General features: G+C 37.9%; 1 protein-coding gene and 1 long non-coding RNA gene across 5 annotated transcripts; one reads left to right on the top strand and one right to left on the bottom strand.

Moving 5' to 3' along the window:
* The first annotated feature begins 42 nt into the window (after positions 1-42).
* Positions 43-13,396, top strand: LOC114759144 (uncharacterized). Of its 4 annotated transcripts, XM_028948239.1 has the most exons (5): positions 43-174; positions 327-433; positions 1,825-1,945; positions 12,907-12,969; positions 13,111-13,396. In XM_028948239.1, the coding sequence occupies exons 2-5, from the start codon at positions 369-371 to the stop codon at positions 13,159-13,161; spliced, it is 300 nt and encodes a 99-aa protein (XP_028804072.1). In that variant the 5' UTR covers positions 43-174; positions 327-368; the 3' UTR covers positions 13,162-13,396. The 4 variants fall into 4 exon arrangements, with proteins under 4 accessions (XP_028804072.1, XP_028804071.1, XP_028804070.1 ...); XM_028948238.1 differs by having other exon boundaries at positions 43-433; XM_028948237.1 differs by lacking the exons at positions 327-433; positions 1,825-1,945 and adding an exon at positions 10,642-11,006 and having other exon boundaries at positions 12,907-13,396.
* Positions 8,190-25,037, bottom strand: LOC114759145 (uncharacterized). The gene is made up of 3 exons (XR_003741884.1): positions 25,026-25,037; positions 9,221-9,231; positions 8,190-8,454 (listed from the first exon to the last, which is right to left on the bottom strand). It is a non-coding gene; the product is annotated as an uncharacterized LOC114759145 (long non-coding RNA).
* Positions 25,038-25,476: the final 439 nt, after the last annotated feature.

Raw genomic sequence — 25,476 nt, 5'->3', positions numbered from 1 at the left:
GTGCAGAGGGGCCTCGCTTTCACTGTCTTTGTTTGCTTGGCCATGATAATCTAGAAGTAATTCCCAGCATTGGTAGATCAGGTGGTGTCATTGCTGCCTGCATGGGAGATGCTGTTAGAGTCTCTATCTTAGACGAAGATAGACAATTGCTTCATCTAGAATGTTCTTTAGCCGGTGCTTCCCCTTTCTTGCTTACTGCAATTTATGCTCTGCTCAAATTCTTAGGAATAAATTAATATCCATGTCTTCTCAAATTTCTATGCCTTGGGCTGTTTATGGTGATTTCAATGATATTTTATGAATGTCTGAATGAATTAGTAGAACAGGTGCTAATATGGCGCGAAGTAGATGGTTCCGAGATCAAGTTCATGACTGCGGACTTTCAGATTTGGGATCTATTGGTCCTAAATATACTTGGAAAGGACCTCAAATGGTGGGTTGCTCGAGACTTTATGAACTATTAGATAGAGCTCTAGTGAATTCAATGTTCTTGACCTCTTTACTGATTTGTCACGTCAAGGTACTCTCTAGATCTCGCTTCTCTGATCATAACCCCGTGCTGCTCATTTTGAATTGTTTTATTAATGCTTCTAATGTTAGCAAACCATTCAGATTTGAATCTATGGGGTTATCTCATGATACTTTCTTTGATTTGTTGAATACAAGTTGGTCTGATAATAAAGATTTTAGTTGCAATATGAATAGCTTCCGTGAAGCCACCATTGTGTGGAATAAAGAAGTTTTTGAGATGGTTGAAAAAAGGAAAAGAATGCTTCTAGCTAGATTAAATGGAATTCAGAAATCAAATGCTTATCCTCATTCTAGCTTTCTTTGCTGATTGGAATCTGATCTTCAAGATGAACTTGATGAAGTGCTTAAATTCAAGAGATAAAATGGTTCCAAAAATCGCGTACTGAGTGGGTAATAGAGATGATAGGAATAGTCGGTATTATCACATCAAAACACCAGTTAGAAGAAGAAAAAATAGAGTTTTATCTTTGCAAGATGATTTTGGAAATTGGGTTAATGATGAGAATTGCTTAAAGACAATGGTAGTTAATTTCTTCAAAAAGCTCTTTCAATTAGAGGAAGTTAACTTACTAAGCTGCAGACGGAATCCGATTTTTCTCCTATTGATGCTAATCGTGCAAAGTTGTTGGGAGCTGTTCCTTGTGAAAATGAAATCCGTGATGCTTAATTCTCAATGGCCCCTTATAAAGCACCAGGATTTGATGGGTTCTCACCTATTTTTTTCCAAGCTAACCGGAAAGTGGTCGGGCCTTCTCTTTGCAAGTTTGTTAAACAAGTCTTTAAAGGAGGGATTTCGGTGAGATGCCAACAAGACTCTTATCTCTCTTATTCCTAAAAGAACCCACAGCTGATTGAGCATTTCAGGCCAATCTCTCTATGCTCAGTCCATTATAAGTGCATATCTTAGATCATCACTCATAGATTGAAGAGTCTCATGAATGAGATTATCTCCCCTTATCAAGTTGGCTTCATTCTTGGATGTCACATATAGGATAATATTCTAGTGGGACAAGAAATTCTTCACTCTATTCGCAAAGCTAAAGGCAAGAAAGGTTTTATGGCTTTGAAAATAGATCTTGAAAAGGCTTATGATTGAATAAGTTGGAGTTTCTTGCACCGAGTGCTTGTAGATGTTGGAATAGATGATAAGTTTATTAATCTTATTATGCTTTGTGTCTCTACCACTAATAATGTTTTGTGGACTGGCTCTAATACTGAGTACTTTGTACCAAAGAAGGGTCTCTGACAAGGTGATCCTATCTCACCTTTTCTTTTTGTGTTATGTATGGATAGGCTATCCCACATTATTAATGGTGTAGTCAATAATGGTAAATGGAGACCAATTCGGGTTTCTAGAGGTGGCCCAACCATTTCACACTTGATGTTTGCCAATGACTTGCTTCTCTTTGGAGAGGTAACTAAAACTCAAGCTCAATGCATGATGAAGTGCCTTGATATTTTTTGCTTTGCCTCTGGGGAAAAAGTTAGCAAGGCTAAGTCTACTATTTTCTTTTCTTGAAAAGTTCTTGCTAGTTTGAAAAGGAAGTTGAAGGACATAACAAGAATAAAGATCTCCTCTAAAATTGGAATGTACCTCAGTTTTCCCCTTACTGATAATAGAAGGAATAAAGAAACCTTTCAATATATTGTGAATAGAGTCAAGAATAAATTAATAGCTTGGAAATCTGATTGTTTATCTACTGCTGGAAGAATTACTCTAGCAAAAACAGTCTTATACGCTCTTCCTTTGTATCCTATACAAGTGGCCAAGCTACCTGTGAGTGTGTGTGATGAAGTTGAGAGGTTGCAACGAAATTTTATTTGGGGAACAATATAGAACAACTGCAGTTTTCATCCTATGAGCTGGGAAAGAATGATCTAGCCAAAGAATTATAGAGGGCTTGGTTTCAAAAAGCTAACTTCAATGAATCAAGCTTTTGGTGTGAAGCTTGCGTGGAATTTAGTTGTTGGTTCTAATAGCTTGTGGGCTCAAGTTTTGTAGCATAAATATGTGATGAGAAGTGATGAAAATCTATTGAATGTGATGCAAGGTGATTTTAAGTTATGAAAATTGATGTCAACAAAAAGAGATTGTTGAGTAGGGTACAAGATGGCAATTACGTAATGGGCAATCTGCTAATTTTTTCAACCACTGTTGACTCTTCCATGAAAAAGAAAAAATTAAAGATTTATACATCATAGAGCTAACTCCGCAAGAGCTCTCAAGTACAGTGGCTAGGGTTACACACGTCTTGCTCAAATTGTGAATAAAGAAGTAATACAACAGCTCATCTCAACTCTTCCTCCTATTCCTAAAGCTGGACATGACGTGATGACTTGGTGTGCTCATTCTCATGGTAACTTTACTACTAAAAGCACTTATTATATGATTGAAAAACCACCTCCTAACCTTTATAGCTCAACCTACTAGGCTATTTGGAAATGGAGAGGAGCAGAGAGAATTAGAGTTTTCCTCTGGATTGCTTTTAATAATTGATTACTGATAGAGCCAGTAAACCAAAACTAAATGAACTAATAAACAATGCTGAGTATCCTCTTTACTGATTGAAAATGAGAGAATACACTCACTAATAGATGATGAAATAGGTTAGATACTAGGAACTATTACTGGAAATAACTATCAATGAAGAAGAACACTCTCTATGGTTTGTTGTTCGAGAGAACAGACCCCCTCTCCTGTCTAACGCTCAAAATTGTCTACCTCGCCACTCACTCCCTTCCCCCTCTAAACGCCTCCTACTACCTGACACTGTCAGAAGTTCGTTACCCCCTGTTTACCGTTTGCATTCCCAGTTTTGCCCTCCTCACCCAGCTCACCCTGAATAATGTTGGGCTTGAGGCCCTGAGTCCTTCACTTGTATTTCCTATCCCAATACCTATTGGGCCCATCATTTCCCTCTTCTGCAAGAGTCACCTTGTCCCCAAGGTAGAATTTAGGGAACTGTGTTCGAATGTCATCAATGTCTTCCCATGTATTCTCGTGTTCGGGGAGATCTTTCCATTTAATGAGCAGCTGTAGTTTCCCTTCTCTGCTCTTGCGTGTTTCCTTGACAATTTCAGGTTCCACTTTGAGCTCCATGTCCTCCGTAAGGCCTTTTTTGGCAACGGTTGGGGAGTCACCGAATCCTTCAGAGCTCTCTTGAGCTGTGAGACGTAAAGCACATTGTGGATTCTAGCTGTAGGGGGTAGATCCAGCCTGTATGCTACCTTACCAATTTTTTCAGCAATCACATAGGGCCCATAGAACCTTGGAGACAGCTTCTCGTTAATCTTTCTGGCTAGAGATCTGAATTTATAAGAGCTTCAAGTAGACGGACTCACCGACTTGGTACTCCACTTCCCTTCTATGTTTATCAACCTGGCTTTTCATTCGAGACTGTGCCCATTCTAGCTGGCTCTTGAGCTCAACTAACACCTGATTCCTTTCTTGCAGCTGCTGCTTAACTTCTTGAACCCGTGATGGTTGCTCTGCCCACTTGAGTAAGGTGGGGGGGTCACATCCATAGAGGGCTTTAAAAGGGGTCATTTCAGTCGCACTGTGATAGGTGGTATTGAACCAATATTTAGCCCACGCAACATCTTGGCCCCTTCTTTGGAGTGCTTCCAGCAAAGCATCGTAGATAAGTCTCTAAACTCTTGTTGACCACTTTCGTTTGTCCATCGGTCTTCGGATGATAAGAAGAGCTGAATTTAAGAGTGATCCTAGCCATGGCAAAGAGCTCCTTCCAGAATTGACTTGTGAATACACGGTCTCGGTTTGATACTATAGAACTCGAAAATCCATGAAGTTTGATTACTTCTTTAGAGAAGACCTCCGCCACCTCCTTAGCATCATATGGGTGTGACAGTGGAATAAAGTGAACAAACTTGGTGATTCTGTCGACCACTACCAGTATAGTATCAAATCGGTTGCTCTTTGGTAGGCCCCTTATGAAATCCATGCTAATGTCCTCCCATGATGCCTTTGGTATGGGTAGTGGCTGAAGCAGTCTCGCTGGGCTCAAGGCTGCATACTTGTTCCTTTGGCAAACATCACACTGAGCCACATAGTCCGATACGTCTTTTTTCATCCCCTTCTAATGGACCATCGCTAATAGTCTTTTATAAGTCTGTAGGTAACCGAAGTGTCCTCCTATTAATGTGTCATGGAATTCTCTCAAGAGTTCTTTGGTTTTGAGAGAATTCTTGGGTAAAACTAGTCTCCCTTCAAAGAATAGCATCCCCTTCTTCATAGAGTACCCCTTCGGCCCTTCCTTCCACTGTATCAGTTGCTGCATCACTCCCTTCAAGAATTCATCCTTTGCTACCTCATCTTCCAGATCCTCCATCCCTTCATACTGCCACATGGATACAGCCCGTAACTCTACAGCCTCTTCTTGCCTCGAGAGGGCATCAGCAGCACGGTTCTCTTTCCCAGGTTTATATTGGATCTCAAATTTTTAGCCCATTAATTTCGAGACCCACTTCTTCTGGTCAGGGGCTATTATTCGTTGTTCAAGGAGATATTTGAGTGCCTTCTGATCTGTTTTGATGACAAACGGTTGGCTAGACAGGTAGTGCTGCCACTTTTTGATTGCTAATACAATTGCTATCAGTTCACGCTCATAGACAGAACAGAGCTGGTGTCTCTCAGATAACTTTTGACTGAAATATGCAATGGGTCACCCATTTTGCATGAGCACAGCCCCTACCCCCTTGCCGGAGGCATATGCTTCTACTTCAAATGGCAAGCTAAAGTCTAGAATGGCTAAGACCAGTATGGTGGTCATGGCAACCTTTAGTTCCTCGAATGCCCTTTGTGCTGATTCATCCCATTTAAAGGAATCTTTTTTGAGTAGCTGTGTCAAAGGTGCTGCTATTTTCCTGTACCCTTTCACAAACTTCTGGTAATATCCGGTCAGCCTAAGAAACCCCCTCAAGGCTTTCAAGTTGGTAGGTTTCAGCCACTTAATCATAGTAAAATTTTTTACAGGGTCAGCCTTCACTCCTTCAGCCGAGATCAGGTGTCCCAAGTACTCTATTTGTCGCTGCCCCAGGACACACTTCTTGGGATTTATCACCAACTTGTGTTGCTGTAAAAGCCTCAGGGCTTCCCTTAAATGATCACAGTGTGTTACCTTGTCCTTGCTATACACCAATATATTGTCAAAAAATATAAGGATAAATTTTCTCAAATGTTCTCTAAAGATATCATTCATGAGAGATTGAAAAGTAGAGGGGGCGTTTGACAAACTGAAAGGCATCACCTTAAACTCAAAGTGTCTATCGTGTGTCCTGAAGGCATTCTTGGGCTCGTCTCCCTCCTTGATTCGGATTTGGTGGTATCCGGACTTCAAATCCAACTTGGAGAATATCGTTGCTCCCTCCAATTTATCCAACAGCTCATCGATAGCCGGTATGGGGTGCTTGTCGGGTACCGTGATACGGTTGAGGGCCCTGTAGTCTACACAGAATCGCCAGCTCCCATCCTTGTTTTTTACTAACAGGACTAGGCTCGAGTAAGGGCTAGTGCTTGGTTGAATTATTCCTGCCAAAAGCATTTCCTTGACTAGTTTCTCTATTTCCGTCTTTTGGGCATGTCCGTAGCGGTACGGTCAGGTATTGGTAGGCTAGGCTCCCTCTTTCACCACTATTGCATGGTCCTAGGTTCTCCTTGGGGGCAACTCTTTAATTGGCGAACACACCTCTGGAAATTTAGAGAGAATTTCGGCCACTTCCGGGTCATTTCCTGGTAGTTCGATATCCTCCTTTACGGCGACTGCCCTTAGCTCCACAAGGTATCCCACTCCTTCCCTCAGAATGTCTCGCTTAAGTGACTTGAGGCTTCCTTGGGATTGCGTACAGGTCGGATCTCCCCTCAAACACACCCAACACCGGTCAATTTTGACCTTCATGTACAGTTGCTTCCAATTCATCCTCGTTTCGCCCAATGACTCCAGCCATTCAACCCCCAAAACGAGGTCCACATTGCTCATATTGAATGGGTAGAAAGGCTGTTTGATCTTCAGGCCTTGTATCTCCAAGGTCACTTCTGGGCACTTCAAGTCAGATATCATTCGCCGTCCGTCCCCTACTGTTACTATGTACTCCTTCACCCTCTCTATTGTGATACCCAGCGCTGCCACCAAGGAATGGGAGATGAAGTTATGCGTGGTACCGCAATCAATGAGCACCAGCACTTCCCTACCCATCATCTTCCCTTTCATCTTCAATGTTCGCTTCCCGGTTACCCCCACTGCTATGGCCATCGACAACTCCAGGGACACTAAGTCTCGCTCCTTTGGACCCCTTTCGGTATTCTGGGCCCCCAACTCATCTTCTCTAAGCCTGTCCTCCTCCTCATCCAGAACTATCAGTTAGAGGGTTTTGTTTTTACACTTGTGGTTGGCCCTATATTTTTCCTCACATTTGAAACATAGGCCCAACTCCCTCCTCCTGTTGATTTCGGCCTTTGATAGCCTCTTGCGGCTTGCTCCATTTCCCTTGTTACTCGCAGACAACGACACCGACGACGGAGCTCGAGGGGTCATTGCCTTCGTTCTTCTTCCTTCTTCCCTCCTGACTCCCTGGTTGGGGTTGGCAAATTGATGTTCTTGAATGAATCCAAACTGGTGAGTTTCAGAAAGTTTGGTTTGAAGTCACTCCATCTGCTTCCTGTTGCTAGCCTTGTTGTCCTGCCCTTCTTCTCTTCCAATTTCTCCCTCACACGGTTTCTCCCTTCAACTTGCGTTGCATAGTCCATAGCTTGTTTTAAGGTTTGCGAGTGCATCAGCTTGACATCGTAGCAAATTTCTTCCTTCAATCCGTTCATAAATGCGCCCATCAAAATCTCATCATGTACATCTTCTAATGGTGCCGATAGCAGCTCGAATTGCTCTCAGTAGTCTGCTACGGAACCTTCTTGTCTGAGGGCAAACAGCTGCTTGTACTCGTCCCTAGTTTGTTTACAATGGAATCAGTCTGTCACTTCCTTCTTAAATTCCTTCCACGACTTGATTGCACATCATGACTTGAGCCATTGGTACCATGTAATTACTTTGCCTTCCAAACTTACCACCGCAGCATCGAGCTTTACTGCCTCACTTAGACCGTTCACTACGAAATATCTTTCCACTCTAAAAATCCAACCGAGCGGGTCCTCCCCTGAGAAAATGGGCAACTCGAGTTTCCGGTGCTTGTTCATGTCACTCTGTCCCATCTCCTCTCGTGTGGCTCTCTCCTGACCCTCCTGTCCTGCGTCCCTGTCTCCCCTTACCTCATTGCATGCCTGACTCGGTGGGCTCTCTGGATTATTCAATGGGCTGGCCGCATTGAACGCAGCACGGAACTCATTCAACTGCTGATGGATAAGGTTCACCATTGTGCTAACCCCGGTAAGTTGCTTTGTCGTCTCTGCTTGTTTTCGCTGCATTTCTTCGACTACTTTTTCCAACTGCTCCACCCTACTCTCCATTCTGGTCCCTGCCATGCTCGCTCTGATACCAAGATGATAGAGCCAGTAAACCAAAACTAAATGAACTGATAAACAATGCTTAGTATCCTCTTTACTGATTGAAAATGAGAGAATACACTCACCAATAGATGATGAAACGGGTTAGATACTAGGACTATTACTGGAAATAACTATTAATGAAGAAGAACACTCTCCATGGTTTGTTGTTCGAGAGAACAGATCCCCTCTCCTGTCTAACGCTCAAAATTGTCTACCTCGCCACTCACTCCCTCCCCCCTCTAAACGCCTCCCACTACCTGACACTGTCAAAAGTTCGTTACCCCCTATTTACCGTTTGCATTCCCAGTTTTGCCCTCCTTACATAGCTCACCCTGAATAATGTTGGGCTTGAGGCCCTGAGTCCTTCGCTTGTATTTCCTGTCCCAATACCTATTGGGCCCATCAATTACCTACTAATGAGTGGAGAAGTAAGTGGTCCCAAGCTCCATCCACCTGCCCCTATCGTGATGATGGTGTTGGAACTACTATGCGTATTATTAGGGATTGCTCATATGCTAAAAAATTATGGATGTGTATTTTATCTCCGATTCATTATTCTAAATTTTATGCTGCCTTCCAATGAGACTTGATTACATTGAACCTCAAAAAAGAGCTAGGCAATCATGAGTGTCCTAGCTAGAATCTTATATGGGGTGTGTCTGTTCGGTATCTATTTGGAGAAACTGTTTTCTTCATGATGCTAACTTCCAAAAGCCAATTTACCCTGCTGTTGTTGTTCTAAGAAATTGGAAGAATTTAGTTCAACATAATAATGTAGAGGACCTTCAATTTTCTCTTGCGCCATGTGCTCCCTTAATGTGGAATTCACCTCCACTTGGATGGGTTAAATTGAATGTTGATGGAGCTGTCTCTCAAAGCAGAAACAAGGCAGGATGTGGTGGAGTCATTAGAGACCACAATGGTCAATAGATTGTGGGATTCACTAGAACTCTTGGGAGTTGCAGTGTCTTTAAAGCAGAGGAATCAACAATGTTGAAAGGTCTTCAGTCATCATGGGATTTTGGCTTCAAGAAAGTCATTTTAGAATCAGACTCATTGTCCTAATACAAATGATTCACAGCAAGCAACTTACGAGTACCAGCAGCCTTACCTACTTTTGTATCCAAACCCTCCTTGCGTACGATTGGGAGGTTTAAGGTCTCTACATTGATAGACAACAGAATATGCTAGTTGATACATTAGCTAAGCAAGGAATTTCAAGATCCACCTACTTAAATTCATGCCCAGTCAATTTAAGGGCTATGCTTCTTAATGATTGTATGGGATTTAATCTCACTCTCTAGTCTAGTTTTCCATTTCGGGCCTTAGCCCTCCTTAGTACCAAAAAAAATAAAAAAATATAGAAAGATTCAAAAAGGATAAAAATTGAATGTAGGCGTGACAAAAAATTTTCTCATTTGTTTCTTGTAAATAGTGGTAGTATATTTTTTGCACACTACAGTAATATATTCTTCTGATTATTAATATGAAAATTACTTTTTGTTAGATAAAACAAAATGATATTAAAGCCCACAAAGTTAGAAGTTAACAGCAAAATAACTTCCCAACTAGCTTATACTACCTCTGGGCTCTGGTCTTAAATATAAGAGTTAGTTGACTAATTTGAGTATATTAAAAAAATAAGTTAAGTTGGTTATTTATCATAAATAGGCGTTGTCATTCCTAAAGTATCCTTACTAGTTGTATTGGTTAGAACTACCATTATTAAAAGGACTATCTTAAAAAGGAATATATAAATATGAAAAACAAAATGGATTGGGGTTTTATATTTAGGATCAAAATAAAACTCAAACAAGGTCTTATATTAAGAACTGAAGGTAGTATAATTTTTCATATTTGCTTTAATAGTACCTCATATAAGAACTAATCATTTAATTTAATCTTAAATATAATATCCCAATTCACTTTGTCTATCATATTTATTCATTTTTTTTTTAAGATAGTCTTGTAATAGTTGTATATATTAAGTTTTTCAACAAATGATAGTTTTTTCTAATATACTCTTTTCGTCTTATTTATAATTCACTTTCAACGTGTTTCACATAGACAGAAAAATCTTAAACTTCATTAACTCTCATTTAAAATTTAACAACTTTTCAACTTTATTCCTATTTAATATATATTATACTTCATGTAAACAAAGTTAACACAATAATAATCAAAGGGTAAAATTGTACATCCATAAAAAAATTTCTCTCAATGCCCTATAAATAGGACTAAAAAATGTTTTTTCTTTCTACCATGTAAATAAGACCAGAAGAGAACATGATTAGCAAGGGTATTTATACTTATTTATTACAAATAATTAATTGAACTATTTTATTTAATATACTCAAATAAATCAACTAGTTTTTAGATTAAGTATAAGAGGTAGTAATTTTTTTTTGCATAATGATTTATTACGAAATATGTGAGATAAATTTTCTTTAATCATGATTCGGGACGAAGCCTCAGCCAAATCCTGATCCAACGCTGCCCAAAGTGCCGATATTTCATGATTTATTCTATTTTTGAAACCAGACAAATGTGTGTTTTCATCAGGGTAAATGCAATTTCCCTTTTCCCTCTATCCACAGCTGAACTTGACGAGTCAGGTAAACATGAAGCAAGATGCAAAATATAGAAGCAGCTCGCGCGACTCGTTATTCCACTTTGGATTCGTTGAACAAAATTTTCAAGCCGATGGCTCTTTCTTTCTCCCAATCGATCTCTCACCCTTCTCTGCATCATCTGAAACAACCTCTTGCTCCGCAATTGTTCAAAAACACATCTTTATCGAAGGCCAACATTGACTTGCTGAAATTCCCTTACATTCGATGCTCTTCAAGCTTCGACAAAAAGTCCAGCAGTTCTCTCAGAACTTGCAAGAATTGCAAAAGTCAATACGACCCTGCACTCAATCACCCTCGTGCTTGTCGGTTTCACACTGCCCATTTCGGAGGTAATCTGAATTCGCTTCAGTTTTTGTTTTTCTTCTTCCTCCTATTATGACTATTATGGACAACATTGGCAGTACACTATAAAAATTGGTTTGCGTTCTGAGGGATTTATATGCCATTGGAATAATTGGATGATTTGTTGCCCTTTTAATTTTACTCATTTCTTATCCGTAAGAAACTATATTCAAAAGTTTCCTTGAATGCGGTCAGGGCTTCTATTACTTGTACCAATATTTCAAGGGTCAAGGTGAAAATTTACTTCGGAAATTAGGTTTTTTTTGGAATAAACTTGTCATGGAAGTTTAACAACCAGTAATTTCGTTCCTACTGTTAAAAATGTGAATAGTCAATGTAACTATTTTAATGATCAATATTATTATTATTATTATTTTTAATGTTAAGAGGTAATATTGCTACGAATTTAAACTTCTGCATGTCCAGCACTCCTGAGTAAAAACTTCCGAAACAGATTTACACCTTAACCCATATTTCGAAAATTTCCTTTGTAGTCATGATACTTGGAAAAAAAAAAAAAAGATCTCATCTTTCCAATGTGTGATTGGTACTCATTTCAGATAATAACGGGATACTTCAAACATTTCAATGTAATGAACTGCAGTCTTTCGTAGTTAAAACGAAAAGAGTACAGTAGTAATTTACCACCAAACCGACCATTTCAATCGTGAAATAATATTTTTAGGCTGTTGTGTGCACTGTTTCTATTTCTCCTTGTAAGGTTTAATCTGGCCATGAATTCAGAAGCTCACATTTGATATGAATCGTTAATCTCAGACACACCTATTTTCAGATGTGGTGTGTGCCTAAGTGAAAAAAATTATTTCGGCTTCAACCTGCTGAACAGGCCTGGATACATGCCAATATGGCTAAGTCTTGAGTCAGACGTAGTCGAGCCCAAGAATAAATTCTTTCCTGATGCTGTGCATGAATAAATTCAACAACGTATATTTCTGATTTTGATTTGGTAGTTTTTTTTTTCTTTTTATAGAAAAGAATAGTGCAAGATAGCTAGAATATAGTATAAGCCCGTTTTGTTTTTCTCTAGAAGTGTATTACCAACAGAGTTCACACACACACACACACATGCTTGTTGTGTCATGTTCTATATATATATATTTTTAAAGTTTGACATCATGGTGATCTCCATGCTGTGTCAAGTCTGTGTAACTGTCTATGCTTCATAGGGTATAGAAGTGGGGTCCTTCTCGTCCCAACAACTTCAGATATGTTCAATAAATGCAGGCATGAAATGGCCGATAATGCCAAAGAATAATTGACCTCGATAAGCTAAAAATAACTTCCTCACATGACTTCAGGTAAATGATACTGATACCTGATCACAGCTAGAAGTGTTCATATTGGGTAAAATCACGAGGCAACTTGTGAATATGATTATCTTATAGTTGCTATCGTGTTGTCAAGGACATCTATGTGGTTGTATACATTTGATATAGAACTAATTTAAACTTGATGCTATAGGATGGGAGAATGAAGAACTAGGATATACAAAGAACATGCTGTAGGTCAACAACATACATCTATGTCTGCTAACAAAGCTTGAAGGTTCATTTATCAGACTCATGCATCAGTAAATGCAACTCATAAAATGGATTTGAAAAACGATATTTTAGATAGTTGGGATTTTAGATGGAACACTAGCCATATTACCATTGTGGTGAAGGGTTTGGCCAGTGACTCTGAAACTGAAACAAGCAGATCTTTTTTAGTCCTTTCCTTGACAAAATATGTGCCTTCTGGCGAGTCTCTTCCGATTCTTACTGATGAAAATCTGTGCGCTTAATTTATTGTTCTTTTAAATTACTTCCTGGTCCTGGTGTAAGTTGTCTTTGATTTACTTATCTTCTGGTCCCCTCTTTCCCTCAGGAGAAACTAAGAGGAAGTTTGAGAGTGTGTATAAAGGTGGCACCATGGATACTCCTGATTCTGGTAAGGTTTTTCAGTACTGGCACTGCTGTGGCTCTGAAGATCCATTTGACCCTGGTTGCACAGCCGCTCCACACTCCTCTTATGATGACTGATACAATGAGTTTTGATGAAATCTTCAAAATACCTTTTGGGGTCTTGCAGAGAATTTTGATTATTGGAGAGGCCTCAGCTATGGCATTGTGTGCAAAGTGATTCTTGCTCAACAACGATGATTAATCATTCTGCTAAATGAGATAAAGCCATTTCATTTGGTTAAACATTGCATAAGATCACTTTCTGTGATACTCTTTTTAGTACCAAACAATGGAATTTTCTTTAGTATTTTTTTTGTTCACGCTGGCTGATGTAGTTTGTGCTTGTATCTATCTATCGTTTGATGATGTGTGCATCAGATTTAACTTGGTTATATGTGTCTGAATTTATGATCTGTTTTATGCCTTCTCCGGCTAACTTTTTTTCTTCCGTGAAAATGGAGACAATAAAATTCAAAGTCTGCTTGAAGTTACAATGACATGAATTCTTCATGAACTGATAAATTTATCCCGGCTTATGAAATATTTGCTTGGAGATGAAGACAGGACAAGAAAGAAGCATGTAATGTTAAGGTAGAGTCTATACTATTAATATATTAATTTTCTTACAGCATTAGTTTGTTCATATATGTATGGAATTGGTGAAAAGTGATGTTCCAATTCCTTGGGTTATGCCCTCTCCTGTCCTAAACAGGGGAGTTAAATCAGTAATTTACAAAGATTAAGAGAATAAGTCAAGATAGTTATTTACTTATCCGGTTCTTAATATAGGAGCTAATTAGAGAGTTGATGTTAATCTTATATTTAAGATTTATTTCACATGGTTATCAATTTTTTTTTAAATTAACTCTATTGATATTCCCTTAATAATAATTAAGCAGGGAAGGGAGGGAGGGAATTAAGAAAAATAGTTAGGATATTTAAAAAAAAAACATATGATATTAACTAATATAACTAACATCGTTAATCTACTTAAATTAGTTAATTATGTCTTATATTAAAGACTGAAAGACTATTAAAAAATGTATTAGTTTTTCCAAGATATCCCTTTTATCATTTATATTGAAAACAACTCTCATGGATGAAAACCCTTCTGTATATGCACTATCAAAAGAATAGTTTAAGAAAAAATTATAAATTTCAGGGACTATTTTAAGATTTTATATTTGGACGTACAAAGAAAACTCCTCAATTGTTTGGAATACTATTTAAACATGGTGCGCACATGTGCGTCTTTATTACAAACGCTTACAGAAACACAGAGCACAAAGACGGAGAGCAAAAGTTGCACCAAATCCTATAAAGCTGAGTAAATCACTGTTGGTGAGGAGGAATATGAATACCATTCTGTTTCTTATTATAAGTCACTTGTATTCTAAACTCACAAATCAAGAAATATATTAACTAATTTTTTTTTATATTTACTTTTATCAAAAGTTGAGGGGGAGAGAGAGGGAAGAGATAGATTGCATAGAAAATGAAAAGTTGAGAGAAAAAGAGATTGAGAGGGAAAGGGAGATATTTCGAGAAGCTATTATTTCAAACTTAAATTAATTAATTTTTTATTAAATTAACAGGGGTAAAATTGGAAAAGGATCATTAATTATATTACAAGTGACTTATATTTTGAAACAAACTTTTAGAGTACAAGTGACTTATAATAAGAAATAGAGTGGTATGCTCAAAATTCCTCCATTCAGGTTCCTCATTCTTAATCCAACTCTTTAATTAGTTCATTAAAGTTTGAGGTGAATCACGTTCAAACCTTGTTGGGCAGCGTAAGAAAGCAGATATAATAAAAAGTACTGTCAAAGCCATTTTCGAGGAGCTTGATCTACGAATACTTCTGCGGCATTCCTCCAATGTTTTTAGCATAGCAGATTTGGGTTGTTCAGTTGGACCTAGTAACACATTTTTCACTGTTCATAACATCCTGGACGTTGTGAAACTTGAACTAGAGTCTCGAGGACTGATAAATCGCTATTTAATTCGCAGAACCTCGCATATTCATCTCATGACTACACGCTACACACTCGCCGCCACTATTCATTCAATTTTCATACTTATCCAGCGATGAGCAACAACTTTCCACGTCCATCTTTCCTTCACGGCCTCCATGGATTCTCGCTACTTCAGACGTGTTGTAGATGTTGCTAGAGTCATGAGAGGCTAGTCCCACCGTGTGTCTTGGAGTTGGAGGAGTAGCTTGAGTTTAGAGTTTTAACTAGGAGAGAATTTGGTTTTCCAATTAATTTTCTCTTAGACTTCATTGGATTTTTTATATGTTAGGAATTTTTTTTTATGATTTAGAGACTAAGATTATGTATTATAATTTCTGTTAACTAGATTTTTGTAATTTAATTTGAGTTGTATTATTTGGGATTTAAATTTATTTATAATTCCTTTGCATTCATTAAGATTGTTTTATCTAGGGTGTTGTTAGATTTTATGATTAAGATGTATTGCAATTGAGTGTCTCTATAAGCATTCTTTGAGAGGAAAACATGTTTTATTAACTCATGCACATCAAGTAATTTTTAAAGGTGTCTTAATAATTTGATTATTATCTTACGTTTGGAATATTCGAGTGTTAAGTTTATTTGACCTAAATCGTGTTTGGAATTGCTTTTTAACTTGATGCATTTTTTTACTCTTGTGTTTTTATAAAGTAATGATAGCTATATTCCGTTTTCAAGAAGCAGTCTCATAATTGATTCTCTAAAATCCAAATTTGCATTCTTTATTATCTCTTTTTATTAAAAATACCACAAAAAATACTTTAGATTTATTTCTTTATTTTCTTAATCAGTTTTATAAAAGAAAAATCTATTCTCAAACCTTTTTTTTTTTTTTAATGATTTTGTCACTTGGTTAACTTCAAAATTAATAAATGACTCTTCAAGAGATACGACTCAAATTGTGTTTTATTATATAATTTGGTCTTATTTTTTATTTAACTTAAGACGACTAAAAAAGTTCAAATTAAGACATAGCTCAAAGCCCCGTGAATTTCAAGTGTTCTTCAATGATCATATTGGTAATAGTTATTGCAACACACTTTTCAAGTCTCTTACAGATGAGGACAAGTAATACCGCGCAACTGTAACATCAGGTGGTTCATTTCATGGCAGATTGTTTCTCAAATCAATCATTCATTTCTTCAACTCATCTTTTGATCTTCATTATTGGCTCTCAAGGGTACTTAAAGACATAATTGACAAGAACTTTGGTGCTTATATTAAAGGCAGAATTTACTTTACATGTGAAGATGAGGAAGTTGCAGAGGCATATTCTGCATAATTTGAAAGAGACATGGGAAATTTCTTGAATTGCAGAGCCTTAGAGCTTGTTCCTGAAATCAATTTGTTCCGCTAAATTCTGTTAACAGATTTGAAAGTTATTGCAAATCTCATGGAAAGAGAAGGGAAAGGGAAGGAAGGGATTTTAATGGAGGGAAGGGGAGAGGAGAAGAGTGAAAGGATTTTAATATTACCTTATTTGGATTTATAAAAAGAGAGGGGAGGCTAGGAGTTTTAATATTACCTAGCTTAATTCATGAGGAGAGGGGAGGGAAAAATATTTTAATATGGATAATTTTGCCCTTATTTTATTTAAGATATGGGCATAATAGTCATCACATGACAAAATATGGGCATAATGGTCACAACATGGCAAAATATTACCCTTTTCCTCCAAATCCTCCTAATTTTAGAGAGGAGGTTGAGGAGGGGAGGCCCTCCTAAAATTTATGTGTTGTCAAACAAGAAAAAATGATTAAAATCCTTCATCTTCCCTCTCTTCCCCTTCAAATCCCTCATACCAAACAGAGTCTTAGAGATGGTGAGTAAGGCAAGTAATGAGTATATAATTAGCCTCTCACTTTGGACAATATTGGGTGTTTGTTTTTTTTGGACTGAAATATTGGGTGTTGTTTATTTAAGTTTAAAACATGAGCGATTTTCAAATTTTATAGGAAAAATTAACCATTTGATCTCTATAATTTTGATTTGGTTCTAATCTTGTCCTTAAACATTAACTTGATGCAACACAATCTTTATAATTTTAACTTAGTTCAAACTCAATCTTTGAATTTTAACTCAATGTCACTGAGTTTCTATAGTTTTACGTATGTAAAACATTAGTCCCCTATTGAGCAATAAAAAAACTCTAGTTTTTATAGTTTTATTTTTGAAAATATAAAGATCGACATTTTAAAAGTTAAAACCATGAAGGTTGTGTTGCACTAAGTTAACGAGTTTTCAAATAAAAACCACAGGGATTAAGTTACTTTAAGTTAAAATTTAGGGATTGAATTTTTTTAGTTAAGTCAAATAAACTATGGAGACAAAAATTGTTAATTTATCCTATTCTATAATATCTCCTCTATTACCAATTCACCGTTTATGAAAACTGATTTTTTTATTTGTATATTTTCAAATTTTATAATATTTTCACGGACTTTTATATTTTTTTGAACATTCTTTCTCGCCTAACACATCTAATTATTTTAAAAAACCACTCGAAATAACTTATCAAAATAATCAGAAATATGCCTTTATCTTATTTTTCAAATTCTTATATTCTTAAAAGTTTAAACGATATCATAAAATTTCTCAAAATTCTTTTTTTCTTAAAAATGTAATTTTTATTCATGAAAAAGGCTCAAACAAAAACAAATCTACTTAATTACTCTATTTCTTTTTGTAAGAGACAATTGTGAAAATATGACATGTTTTTTTATACGAGATATTTAGAAGTTGTTTAAATTTTGTTTGATAAATTTTCATTTTACCTGTATTTAATTACTCATATATATTATTCATATCATTGTACTTAATTTTCACACATTATTATCCTTCCACCACACATTCTCTCTCTTTGACATGAATGAGGATATTTTGGCCAAAAAAAAAAGTTAGATTTTTTTACATATTTATTATCTCGAACTAATTTAACCAATATTTCAAACAACATAATTTGGTTAAGTGTTTTTTATAAAAACGAAATTAGGGAATAATTATTTGAATATGATGTCCAATTATTTTCAGAATTCAAGTTACTAAGTTAAGTTTGAAATGAAGGGCATAATAAGTGAAGGATTTCGGGCATACCTGGAGTTTGCAATGAAGTCAGGTTGCCACGCGGAGGTCCGATCACGGTGACGGAGTCGGATCTGGGAGACACAGCAAATGCACCAAAGGGAGAGTTTGGAGAGACGGAGAGGAGAGTTTGATGGAGGAGGAAAAAACGCAATGCACAACCCCACAAACTGATCCCTTTTTTGATCAGTTATGTAACTCCTTGTTTTTTCAAATAAAAACCGTCTCCTTCGTCTTAACTGTTCCCGCTTTTGGCAAAATATATGAAAGGGCAAAAATTACAGTTAAAGACCCATGAGTTTTGCTATTTACACTAGAATCCCAAATGACATTGGGCTCGGGTCCAATCCACCAAGGGTGGACTAGCCCATTTTCCTACATCTCCCACTCATACTTGGTGGATTAGATGTCACGGGTCTAGTCTCTTCACCTTCCCTCAATTTTATACTTAGTGCTTTGCCGTGACCGCGTGGGCATGATGTCTTCGCTTGGATCCCTGTACTAGAAATCCCTTTTATAGGATCAGCACAGGTCACCCTCTCCTTTGTGTAGCTTGAATTTTAAAATTATGCCTCAGATGTCTTAGATTTACTCATATACACTTTTTCATGGTAAATCTAATCCCTCTCGAGTCAATGGTTGACTCAGATTACCTTTCTCTTATGTCTAGTATCCACACTTACGACCACAAAATGTCATAAGGGACATGTCATAAACACTAGCATAAATGTGTATATCACAGTCAATCTTCCTTTCGCCCATCTGTCACTTTGAAATGAATCAGTCACTTTCTTAGCATACTACCTTAGATCGCATCAATCATGACCATAGGACATATGCCAAAGTAGCAATCACTGAAACATATCTTCATGATATTGTCAGAGTCAAAGGACACTGACGGGAGAATAATTCCTCCCTGGGACTCACAAAACAATGAAGCAAGGATCTTTCACTTGCTTCCCTTTTGCGGTTCTCCCAGCACATGTGGTATGAAACACATGCTACGGTGTTACTCTTTTACTATAAGAGTGTATGTCGATTTGGATTTATTATTAACAACGTACAGACTTAGGTCCAGACACACTCAGTATCTAAACCCAAATTCTTCAACTCTGCTCATTGTTATGACGTCGATGTTGAAGAGTTTGTTGTCTGGCTACAGGTATTATGGAAGTGGGATTCCAAACTTCGATCCAGCTTTATCAACGTGGATCTCATCTTGACTTGCTACACTTTAGTCAAGGCGACATAAAGTTTGTGTTTCTTCTCTACCATATCAGCATTCATTGCTGCTTTACTGGTGAACACAAATGTCTCATCTTTGTTCACTCCACTTGAGTGTCAAAGGCGGTTGCCCGTGTGAGAGAGCCAACCTTTTTAACCTATACGACATACTAGACATTGTATACTTTCGGACAGACACATAAAGTGATAACGAAATATAATTTCATTAATGAAGCATTCATATTACACTTTATGTACGCCAAGAGCTTGTACATGTTCTTTAAAAACTCTTTTGCCTATTGGCTTTGTTAGAGGATCTGTTACCATACATTTGGTTGAAATGTATTGTACAGTAACAATCTTTTGTGCTATGTAATCTCTAACAAAATTATACTTGATGTCAATGTGCTTGGTTTTGCTGTGATACTTAGGATCTTTAGTATAGGCTATGGCTGCAGTATTGTCACAGTATACCATCACCGGATTGGTATTCTCGTTTCCAAATCCAAGGTGTTCTATAAATCTCTTCAGCCATAAAGCCTCTTGCACTGCTGCAGTGCATGCCACAAACTCAGCTTCCATTGAATGTAAGGCAATGCATGTTTGTTTCTTGCTACTCCAACATATGGCGCCATTGTTGAGCAAGAAGGTATAACCTGAAGTTGACCTTCGTTCTTCTTCATCTCCACCTACATCAGCATCGGAGTACCCAACAAGACGCAGGTCACTTCCTTCGTAGCACAGTGCATAATTAGAAGTGCCCTTTAAGTATCTCAAGATCCTCTTCACTGCTTTCTAATGCTTTTCACCGGGGTTAGACTGGAATCTGCTCACCAGTCCCACTGCATAATAGATGTCTGGTCTTGTACACATCATTGCGTACATTAGACTACCAACAGCACTGGCATATGGAACTCTTTCCATCTTCTTTTTGTCAGACTCGGTTTTGGGACACATGTCAGAACTCAAAGCCACTCCAGTAGCAACAGGGGTACTCATGGGATTGCAGTCTTTCATGTTAAATTGCTCAAGAATCTTGTTGATATAATTCTCTTGTGAAAGAGAGAGTAGTTGTTTTGAGCGATTTCTTTGGATCTTAACTCCAAGTATATACTCTGCTTCACCCAAATCTTTCATCTCAAAATTCGACGAAAGCCATTCTTTAATAGCCACCACCGAATCTAGACTATTTCCGGCTAATAGTATATCGTCTACATATAAGGATAATATGACAAAATTACCCTCAAACCGCTTAATGTAGACGCAGTGGTCTTCCTCTATCATTTGGAAGTCATATGAGGTTATTGCTTTGTGAAACCTCAAATACCACTGTCTGGATGGTTGTTTCAATCCATAAATGGACCTTTTGAGTTTACAAACTTTATTTTCTTTTCCATTTTCAATGAAACCTAATGGTTGTTTCATATAGATTTCTTCATCCAGATCACCATTCAGAAATGTGGTTTTTACATCCATCTGATGTAATTCTAGATCTAAACTATTTACTATTGCCATAATAAGTCTAATAGAATTGAAACGCACAACAGGTGAGAATGTATCTTCATAATCTATTCCTTCCTGTTGTGTGTACCCCTTTGCCACTAATCAAGCCTTGTATTTGTCAATTGATCCATCCACTTTTCTTTTAATTTTGAGAACCCACTTGTTCCCAATGGCTTTACGCCCTTTTGGAAGATCAACTAACACCCAAACTTGGTTCTTTTTCATTGAGTCCATTTCTTCTTCCATAGCGTTCATCCATTCATCTTTTGCAGGACCTAACAAGGCCTCTCGTACAGAACGGGGCTCATAATCCCCTTCTGGAGTAACTAAGAGAGATTCGCCTTCTATTTGAAAACGTCTTTTGGGAACACTTTCCCTATTACTCCTTCTGACGGGAGCTATTTGCTTATCTTTCTTTCTTTGTTCAGGTCTTAGTGTTGACCTTTCTTGGCTCCCACTCAGATTGACACACCTAGACGATTCTGGTCTGTCAATTTGTTCTGCACTGACTTGTTCCTGTGTCTCATAAAGAGATACAGTGCGGTCAACATCTCTTCTATTAGGAAATTCAGTCTCAATGAATGTGGCATCTCTTGATTCCATTTCAGTCACTATTCCATCTTCATTTTCACCTATGAAAACGTATCCTTTAGATTGTTCAGAGTACCTTATAAAGATACACTTCTTTCCTCGGGGACCCAACTTCCCATGCTTATGAGAAGTGTCATGGATATACGCCGAGTGTAAGACCCTTAACCTTAAAAACATCATAAATCATCATAAAGTCTACTACTATGGTAGAAAAGGAAAGCTGTTAAAACGAGCTACCATAGTAGAAGGAAAATTTCATATTTTTAGAAATTGACTTTCAAACTCGGGTCAACCCGATAGACGTTGCATGCAACTAAAATAATCCATTCATATCTACTGGGCCTCCGAGCCTCCGGCCCGGGTAACACATACATCAAAGTTAGCCCATCTAAAAAGTTTTCAACTATATAATCCAGAGTTCATCAAACACTAGCAATGGCCTCCGGCCAACCAAAATAAGGAGATACATTCTCTCCAGTTTACAACAAGGCCGGGTAATCAAATATATCAAAAAGCAGTCCTAAATGTGGCAATATATACTAGTCATACATATACAAATGCTAGAGGCCTAAAGCTAACCAAGCTCAAGCCTCTGCGTCTCTTCCCGATGGCCCACGCCCGGAACCTTCACCTGGAAACATTGTAAACCACGGGGTGAGACAAAGTCCCAGTAACCAACCTTTCCAATACTAGGTACTACTAAATAGGTGCTCGTGAGGTGTCAAGTGGGGTAGTTCACAAATAATATAAAACGATAGCCACAACAATTCATGCAAGTGCAATGATGCAATCCCATCAACCAAATCCCTCACTTTGGGGGATTTTCAGGAGCCGGAGCCGGCCTATCCCTCACTATGGGGGACGTAAGGAGCCATAAAAGGCCTATCCCTCACTCTGGGGGACGTAGGGAGCCAAAAGGCCTATCCCTCATTATGGGGGACGTACTAAACCAACTATCATGTATTAATGGAGGCCTTACCATGTGGTAGTAACAGACAAATCTCTCACCAATTCCCAATCAATGCATCATGCTCAAATCATAATCAAAGAGTAATAATCATTTCACAATTAACCTCATCCAGTGGCATATCTTTCTCAATTTCAAGATTTCATTCATCATCAAACAAAAACCCCACAAGACGGTTTTCCCTTTTTATATACAACATATAGTTTGAACATAATTACTACTTAGAGCACAAAACATAAATCTACTCACAATACCATAGAAGCAAGTACTAAGGATTGGAAAGTGGTTACCTCTCGCCTGAGCAAGGAATAACAAACCAACGATGTGGCCCCGTGCACCACCAAGACTCACAACCGGTCTACACAAGCACACAAACACACAACCATCATATATTAGCTTTCAAACTAATAATGTGGCTAAAACAACACTTGGGGACACAAAATTCCTATCTCCCATCAAAACTCTACCCAACTCAAAGGGTATAACTATCAAGGCAACACTCCAAGGTTATACCAATCCATTAACACCTTAATTCCTTTCCAAACATCAATTAAGATTCACAACCTCAAGGACCCACTATGGAATTCTACACCCAAACATCCCATTTGAGCAATTAAGGTTCCAACAACAATTCTAAACCGATTAAACATCCAATTTAACCCTCCTTAACATAACCCAATTCACAAAACTCAAAATCAATCTCTACATTATCATCCTCAATCCCAAATCATCCAATTCCATAAACCCTAGCTCCAAAAATTCAAGATTCTTTAAATCCAAGGAAACTACACCGATTAACCGATACTTAAACTAACCCAATGCAATCAATTAAACTCAAAACAATCGGTCAAAAACCTCAGTTTCATCACAACCTAGAAAAGCCTAAGGTTTCACCATAAATCCTCAGAAATTCCAAGAAATTCCAAGAAAGAAAGAAGATTAGAGGTTAAAATCACTTACTTGAGGTAATGGATCCTTAGAAATGTCTTTCCCAAGCCTCAAAACCGAAACCCTAGCAGAGCTCCTCTCTCCTCCTTCAGATTTTCTATTTTTCGCATGCTGAACTGCTCCCGTGAATATATAGATTCGTGACCTTTCGCCGCGGCGAACTCCATCTTCGCCGCGGCGAACTAATCCCGAGAGGGATTACTCGCCTGAAAACCTGACTTCGCCGCGGCGAACCCCAATCTTCACCGCGGCGAAAGCTTCCCGAGAGGAAACTCTCGCTCGCCCAGAAAACATTCGCCGCGGCATACCCCTACCTTCGCCGCGGCGAAACCTTCCCGAAAGGGAAGCCTCGCTCACCCGAACAACTTCGCCGCGGCGTCCCCTAGACTTCGCCGCGGCCAAACCTTCCCGAGAAGACACTCCCCTCTAAAACTCCCGGTGTGCCGCGGTGAAGTAAACTTCGCCGCGGCGAATATACCCTGAGAGGGGTACGTTTACCTGTTCCTCCAACAAACCTCAAATCCAACCCAAACACCAAGATCAAGATTAAATCACTAATCTATCCTCAAAATCAACCCAAAAGAGGCTATTAAAACCCGATAAAACTCAAGATGTTACACCGAGGACCCCAGGGGCTCAAGATACTTAGATCCGGTTTGCGTTTTGTCCATAATTCATAGGGTGTGGAAGCGACTGATTTTGAGGGCACACGGTTAAGTATGAAAGTTGCCGTTAATAAAGCATCACCCCAATATGAAATTGGTAGGTTTGCTTGAGCCATCATAGACCTAACCATGTCTAGAAGAGTTATATTCCTCCTCTCAGCCACTCCATTCTATTGTGGAGTGCTAGGGATAGTCAGTTGTCTAATTATCCCTTTTTCCTCACAGAGCTGTTTGAATTGATCAGATAAATATTCACGACCTCGATCAGTACGTAATGCTTTAATTTTATTGTCCATTTGATCCACCTAGGAAATATATAATTTGATAATTTTAGAGGCAATTTAGGATCTATTTATGTGTATTTTAGTGCGTTTTCTGGTGTTTTTATGTGGATAAAAATTCCAGAATATTCAAAATAATTTATATTATTTTGTTCTAGGTAAAAATGGAGCAAGAGGCTTCTAGTAGCACTGAAAATACCGATCATGGTTCATTGGAATATTCATTCCTAGGTGATGGAATTCCAGAATATGAACCTGAGGATGAGGATCCTGAGGAGGACCCTGAAGAGGTTCCTCAAAAAGACCCAGAGGAGTTAATGGATTCTGGACCTGAGTCAGCAGAATCTTTATTCCCCACTGAACCCCTCCGTACCGAACCTCATTTGGTCTGTAATGATTCACTAGATCTTTCCAATAAAACCGAAGTAGAGGAAGGCGAAGAGGTGGATCAACCATGTACCCTTGGTTTAGCTATGAGAATAGCTGAAAGAGATGCAGCTAAATTAACAAACATAAAAGGCATCAATGGCGTGCTCGCTAGCTACGTCCATTACATGACCGATAAGAAGCATACCGAATTCTACCTTAGAGTCATAATGGAGTATATAAGAGCAATAAGGGTTAGAGGCGGACCTAAAGGCAAACCCATAAGAAAGTCTTACTGGATTTGGGCCATAGAGCTAGTGTCCTCCTTTATGAACAAAACGCGCAAACTTAGAAGTCTAAGAAAAGCAATGCTTGATTACCTTTATGTTCATATCAAATGATGTAATATTTGTATTCGCCTTAAGTTTGTGGTTTCATGCATTGTAAACAGACTAAGTATGTTATTTCATTTAATGAAATTACTTGAATTATTGTTGTATGATTATTTGTGAATATCATGTGTATGTCTTTTATAAGTGGGAGCTTTTAGAAAATAAGACTTCTAAAGGTTACATTTTTGAAGTGCTGATATAGTATTCTTGATAGAATATAATGATAATTACTAGTATCTGTGTGATGGGAGGTACAAACGTATTCTCCTGATCATAGATCTTGTAATTTCATTATTTACTGATATAGGCACATTACATTGTATACTTCATTATGCTATATAACTGAAATGTTCTTTGGTTCAGTTCTCTTTAAAGAGAACATAGATTAATGTGGGATAGATTTGTCATAGAACTAAGAATGGCAACCAAGAACATAATT

The sequence above is a fragment of the Neltuma alba genome, unplaced genomic scaffold (assembly GCF_004799145.2).
Source record: "Neltuma alba isolate B1F8T4 unplaced genomic scaffold, ASM479914v2 tig00010801_pilon, whole genome shotgun sequence".
Classification (NCBI taxonomy): domain Eukaryota; kingdom Viridiplantae; phylum Streptophyta; class Magnoliopsida; order Fabales; family Fabaceae; genus Neltuma; species Neltuma alba.
Note: the sequence above shows the minus strand (reverse complement) of the source record. Positions and strands in the feature narration are given on the sequence as shown.